Source organism: Tupaia chinensis, unplaced genomic scaffold, assembly GCF_000334495.1.
Source record: "Tupaia chinensis unplaced genomic scaffold, TupChi_1.0 Scaffold143758_1, whole genome shotgun sequence".
In the NCBI taxonomy this organism is placed as follows: domain Eukaryota; kingdom Metazoa; phylum Chordata; class Mammalia; order Scandentia; family Tupaiidae; genus Tupaia; species Tupaia belangeri.
In genome coordinates, this window is record NW_006203607.1 from 356,167 (window position 1) to 361,933 (window position 5,767).

General features: G+C 60.5%; 1 protein-coding gene across 1 annotated transcript; it reads left to right on the forward strand.

Moving 5' to 3' along the window:
* Positions 1-3,117: 3,117 nt before the first annotated feature.
* GUCA2A (guanylate cyclase activator 2A) lies at positions 3,118-4,975 on the forward strand. The gene is made up of 3 exons (XM_006164915.3): positions 3,118-3,234; positions 4,194-4,401; positions 4,733-4,975. The coding sequence occupies exons 1-3, from the start codon at positions 3,160-3,162 to the stop codon at positions 4,795-4,797; spliced, it is 348 nt and encodes a 115-aa protein (XP_006164977.1). The 5' UTR covers positions 3,118-3,159; the 3' UTR covers positions 4,798-4,975.
* Positions 4,976-5,767: the final 792 nt, after the last annotated feature.

Genomic DNA, 5,767 nt, shown 5'->3' on the forward strand with positions numbered 1-5,767 from the left:
GGTCCCGCTGCTGATGTCCCTGAGCCCTGGGTAAGTGGGGGGGGGGTAGGAATGGGGCGGGGATGAATTCCCAGCTGGGCCCAGGCTGAAAAGGGGGTTGGGGAGGGGGGCAAGGGAAGGGGAGCTGGTTCCCATTTCCCAAGGTAGCTGTCCGAGGTGGAGCTGGGAAGGGCAGGACCCAAAGGGCCACTTCCTCTTTCCCACAGTGTGGCGTGAGGTCACTCTGACACTTACTCCCCAACCCCATTTCTGTCTTTTGCCAGGCAAGCCCCGGCCAGACTTTACAGGAGAGAGAGGCTTCAGGAACCAAAACTCCTCCCTTTACCTGCCACACTTAGGAGGGGAAAGATTGAGAAACCCAAGTGAGCCAGAAAAGGGTTCCTTCAACCCACAGCAGCCCCATGCAAGCCCACGTCTACACAGCGTCAGCCCAGCTCAGTGTCAGCCCTGCACTTAATCCCAGCCCCAGCCCCGACAGTAGACCCAGCCAACCCGACCACACGGCCATCTTTCACCATGGGCGCCACTGCAGGCCTAGCCCCGCCCAGGAGCCCTGACCTCCCCGACCAGCTCCACGGCAGTCAGTCTCCACATCGACCCCACCGTAACTGTACCCCAATCTGATCCTAACTCTCACGCTTCCCCATCCCCATCCTTGACTTCATTCTAACCCACTCTGAGTCTTGAACTCCTGTCCCTAACTGCGACTTCAGTCTCTCCCTAACTTTACCCCGAACCCCAGCCCATAACCCAACTTCCACATCAGTCTCAGCGCAAGTTGCCCGAAGCCGGACTTCCAGGCCCAGCGCCACCCTCAGCCTTCCTGATGCGCGCTTCCATCCCAGCTGAGCCAGTCCACCCAGCCGCATCCCCACCTCACCCCCACCAAACCCAGTCACTCCTGCTCCCGTCCTGAGCACCCAGCCTGCCCCAACCCTTCCGGCCCATTCCTGTGCGTCCTTTCGCCCTGCACTCGGTTTACAGAGGCAGCAGGCAACTGGGTGGACTGGACATGGAGACCTCAGTGGCATGCACAGACACACACGCACCACACAGGCACATGGGCATGCCTCGGTGTACATACACCTTGGTGTACGCAGATGCTTACCTCAGTGTGTCTACACATACTTCAGCATGTGGTTACACACACGTCATAGTATACACACACCCCTCAGTGTGTGCACATGCACACACACATCTTGGGGTACGCAGCATACTATACAAGTTGGCATGTGTACAGATACACCCTTTGGCGTATATACACACACACCTCAGCGCACACACACAACCTCAGTGCACACATACACACACCTCAGTGCACACACACATGCACACCTCAGTGCACACACACATGTGCATACACTTCAGTGTACACATACACACACCTCAGCACACACACACAACCTCAGTGCACACATACACACACCTCAGTGCACACACATATGCACACCTCAATGCACACACACTTGTGCATACACTTCAGTGTACACATACACACACCTCAGTGCACACACACACTTCAGTATACACACATGCACACCTCAGTGCACACACACATGTGCATACACTTCAGTGTACACATACACACACCTCAGTGCATACACACACCTCAGTGCACACACACACTTTAGCGTACACCCATGCACATCTACCTTAACATACACAGACATGCATGCCTCAACCTACACACTCATGTGCACACTGCCCTCAGCACGTCCCACCCATGTGCCCTGCCCAGGGGAGGGAAGCCCGGCGTAGCCTCGAGGGCTGGCTGGGAGTGAGCCAGGTGGCCACTGCGCTCCCAGGCCGAGCCCTTTGTGGTCAGTTCCCCCTGCCCAGGGGAGGGAAGCCCGGCGTAGCCTCGAGGGCTGGCTGGGAGTGGGCCAGGTGGCCACTGCGTTCCCAGGCCGAGCCCTTTGTGGTCAGTTCCCCCATTGACTCTGCTCCTCAGGGTGGACTCCCCACTGGGGATTCCCGCCCCACCTGTCCCTGAGAGGAGCGCCCTGGCATCTGGCCAGCTGTGCAGAGCAGGAAGATGAGACACCAGGGCCACCCTTGCTCCTGTGTGCTAGGTTCCCGTGGACGGCCGCACAGAGCACACTGTGCCACCCCACCGCGTCCACGGAAGGGAAGGTACCTGCAGGGCAAGGGGGTTGAGAGGCCTGGGCGAGAGCACTCTGAGGCCACGGCACAGGCAGGACAGGGGGCCAGCCCAGGTGGCTATGCCGGTGGGGGGTCGCCAGAAGGTGGTGGCCAGAGCTGCAGCGGCTGCTGCTCAGAGTGACTGTGGCGCCTTTGCCGAGGGCCGTGTGCACAGGTTCTGAGCCCAGCACTGCTCGGCCTCCCTCCTTCCTCAACAGAGTGATGTCTGCTTCACAGGGAGCCTCGTGTCCCCACGGAGGACAGAGGGACGATGAGACCTGGTGACAGGAAAGCACTCGCCCAAGTTCAAGCACATCCACACGGGGCAGTGGGTGGGGCCGCAGCAGCCTGGGGACGGCAGAGTCCAGGCCTTCCCTACAGAGCTGGATCTTGCATTGGCCTGGGTCTGCGGCCTCCACTCTCATCCGAGGTCGCCTCCCAAGCTCCCCTCTTCAGGCTGAAATTGGCCACATTTCCCTGGCTATTCTAGGCCTGCCTCACCTCCTGGCTGTGGGGAGGTAACACCCCTGCATGAAATGTCCTTTACCATCCCCTTCCCATTACAAGTCCCTTCTCAGGACTGTGTCCAGCCACTTTCCAGAACTCGGGCTGGGGAGATGGCCCTGCACGGCACCACTGTGACCCCTCCACCTCCAGGCAGCCTTGTCCCCTGCCATTGCTGCCTGGCCATGGTTGGGGTCTGGACCTCAGGCTGCTAGGGCAGGACTGGCCTGCAGGCCTCAACCCAGCACAGAGCTGGGCCCAGAGCAGTTGCTGGCGTGTGACTAATGAGTGAATGCAGGCCACAGCCCGGTTTGGGTCAAGGTGGGTGCCCTGGGAGGGGTTGGGCTCTTATCTCCCAGAGCTGTCTGGAGCCTTATCTGATGAGGCCTGACAGGTGAACAGATCAAACTCTGACAAAGGCTCCCGGGTTACTCAGTAACCTGCCTTCTTTAAAAACCCTGCTGCTTCCTCCGGCACCCAGAACCAGCCCTGCTCCCTCCCGGCACCGCCGCCATGAACACCTTCCTGCTCTCGGCACTGTGCCTCCTCGGTGCCTGGGCTGCCCTGGCAGGGGCGGTCACCGTACAGGTAAGTTCTTGTGCCCACCGTGGCCAGCCAGCGCTCGGCCTGCAGTGCTCAGGGCCTGCCCTAAGAGAACATCCTGTTTTGGGGACTAGGATGCTGGCAAACTCTGTCTCAGTCCCGTCCCAAACACCTTACCCCTCAAACTCCATGTAAAAGCATCCCAAGTCCAGAGAAAGAAGTGCTTGGAGAGACAGTGATTGGCTGATTCGCTGAGCACCCGCTATGTGTGGGCTCCTCCCCCAGGACTTCGCCATGGCCTCACCATCACCCATCACCCATCACCCTGGGGGAAAGGGACTAATTCATCCCATTTTACAGAGGAGGGGACAGCTTCAGAGGGTTTGCTAACAAGCCACAGGCTCACGACTGGGAAGTGAAGGAGCCAGATTCAAACCCAGACTGTCCCCCTGAGTTCTGTGCTCTGCCAGAGAATCCACCTGGGCCCCAGGAATTGCAGGGATAACACACAGGTCCTGAGGATGGGTCTGCCCACCTCCCTCCCGCCCCATGCCTGTGCTGGTGACAGGGCAGGCTGGCCCAGGGGCCCAGCTCTTCATCAGCATCTTCTATGGCTTCTCAGACAAATGTGGCACTGCTCTCAGGCAGGGGAAGGACATCCAGGTGTGGCGGGGAGCCAGGATGCCTGGGTCCTGGTCACTGAGCCTCTGCCTAAGAGTAGCACACCAGGCCCTGTCCAGCAGGCACCTGTCATCCCCAGCGCTTCTCTGTTTCTATGGAACATGCCGGACCTAAGGCTTCTGGAGTGGCCCTGGTCACAGAGCAGAGCTGCTGTAAGGTCTGAGCACTGAGCCCTGTACTGAGCCCGACCTGGCCCTGCGGTGGAGCGGCTGCTTCCCATTGCCATGAGCCATGAGCTCTGAGTGCACACTGCTGGCCTGGGGCAGGGGCAGGGTGCCGAGGGGGCACAGCCGGGCCTCCCACACTGGGCGTCTCTCTTCCAGGATGGAGATTTCTCCTTTCCTCTGGAGTCCGTGAAGAAGCTCAAAGACCTCTGGGAGATCCAGGAGCCCAGGATTTGGAACTACAAGAAGCTTGCACCTACCCCTGGTGAATCTGAGGTTCCCGCCCTCTGCAGTCACCCCGATTTTCCCGAAGAACTCAAGCCTCTCTGCAAGGAGTCCAACGCCCAGGAGATCCTTCAGAGGCTGGGTAAGCAGCCTCCTTTCTGACCGAGGGTGGGAGTCCGGGAAGCCCCCAGTTGTGGCACCTGTCTGCTCCCAGGAACGCTAAGTCGTGACTGGAATGCCTTCTCTCTGCGGGCTGGGCTGCCAGCAGTCCGCCAGCACCTGGCCTTGCCGATCCCTCCTCTCTGGGTAGAATCTCCACTCGGATTGGCTCGCGTGGTCCAGGCGCCCTGGCGTGGGGTGCTGCCGGAGTCTCCTGGGGGCTGGGTGGTGGGTGTTCAGGCTCTGGCTCAAGGGAGGCAGGTGGCTTGGGGGAAGGGACGCGGGCGTCATGAGGACCCATCTCTCTTGTCCAGAGGCCATCGCGGAGGACCCGAGCACGTGCGAGATCTGTGCCTATGCGGCCTGTGCGGGGTGCTAGGACTCCTCGCCCGGCCTCTTCCCCTCCCCGCGGGAAGCCCCTTCCCCTGCCGGTAGTGCCACCCTTCCCTGCCACAGACACAGGCGGAGGGCAGAGAAGGGGGCCTGCCGAGGGGATGGGTGCCCGGAGACCCAGTGCTTCCCAGGACCCCTCCAACGCCCAGCTAATAAACCAGATTCCAGCGTGCCTCTGGTGTTGCCTTCATTCTCCGCCCTCAGTGCTCGCCATCCACACCCTCCCTGCAGAGCTACCCAGCCCTGGGCCTGCACCACACACAGGCACCCAGGGGTCCTGAACCTCCTACCACTGTTAGATAGCGAACCTCTGCTTTCCTTTCACCCCTGGGGCCACCGAAGTCCCTAAGCCGCATGTGAGCACGGGCACTGGCTGAGCTGGTGTGGACGCCCAGTACAGCCCCTCAGTGTGAAATCGGCCCCCTGACTTGGGTATTCAGTGCCTCAGGATGTGGGTCCCCCTGGCCATGCCGGCTGTGCTCCATGTCCTCACCCATGGTGCACCTCCCACCATGCCCTCGGCTCCTCTTCTGCACTGCCCTCCTCCTACACTCCAAGTGGGTCATCTCCTACTCAGGCTTCAGGACTTTCCTCCATGGCCTCGCCTCAAGATACCTCTTCTGATCCCCAGGGAAGAGTGCTAGTGCTTCCGTTCTGTTCTTGGCACTCCCCGGACACCTGATCACTCACACCCTTCCGCAGCTCCGGGCACCCTGCTGTGCAATGGCTTCTGTGCCCAGGGAGATCGCTCTGACCGCCAGATCCAGTGAGGTCCACCCACACGCAGGATTGTCCGAGGACGTAACACAGGGCAGGAGGGGTGCAAGGGGTGCAGTCCCAGCCCAGGTCTGCCAGGTACTGCATGAGGTCAGGAAAACGCTTTCCCGCTCTATGCTTGGGCTCCCCTCCGTACAACGGGGACACCAGGAGTACCTGTCTCCCAGTCGGGATGAAAC

What these genes read in the sequence shown, in the direction of transcription:
- GUCA2A (XM_006164915.3), top strand. Translation starts at nt 3,160, where the DNA reads ATGAACACCTTCCTGCTCTCGGCACTGTGCCTCCTCGGTGCCTGGGCT. An exon ending in CAGGGGCGGTCACCGTACAG is followed by an intron (nt 3,235 to 4,193) that starts GTAAGTTCTTGT and finishes TCTCTCTTCCAG; the next exon opens with GATGGAGATTTCTCCTTTCC. An exon ending in GGAGATCCTTCAGAGGCTGG is followed by an intron (nt 4,402 to 4,732) that starts GTAAGCAGCCTC and finishes TCTCTTGTCCAG; the next exon opens with AGGCCATCGCGGAGGACCCG.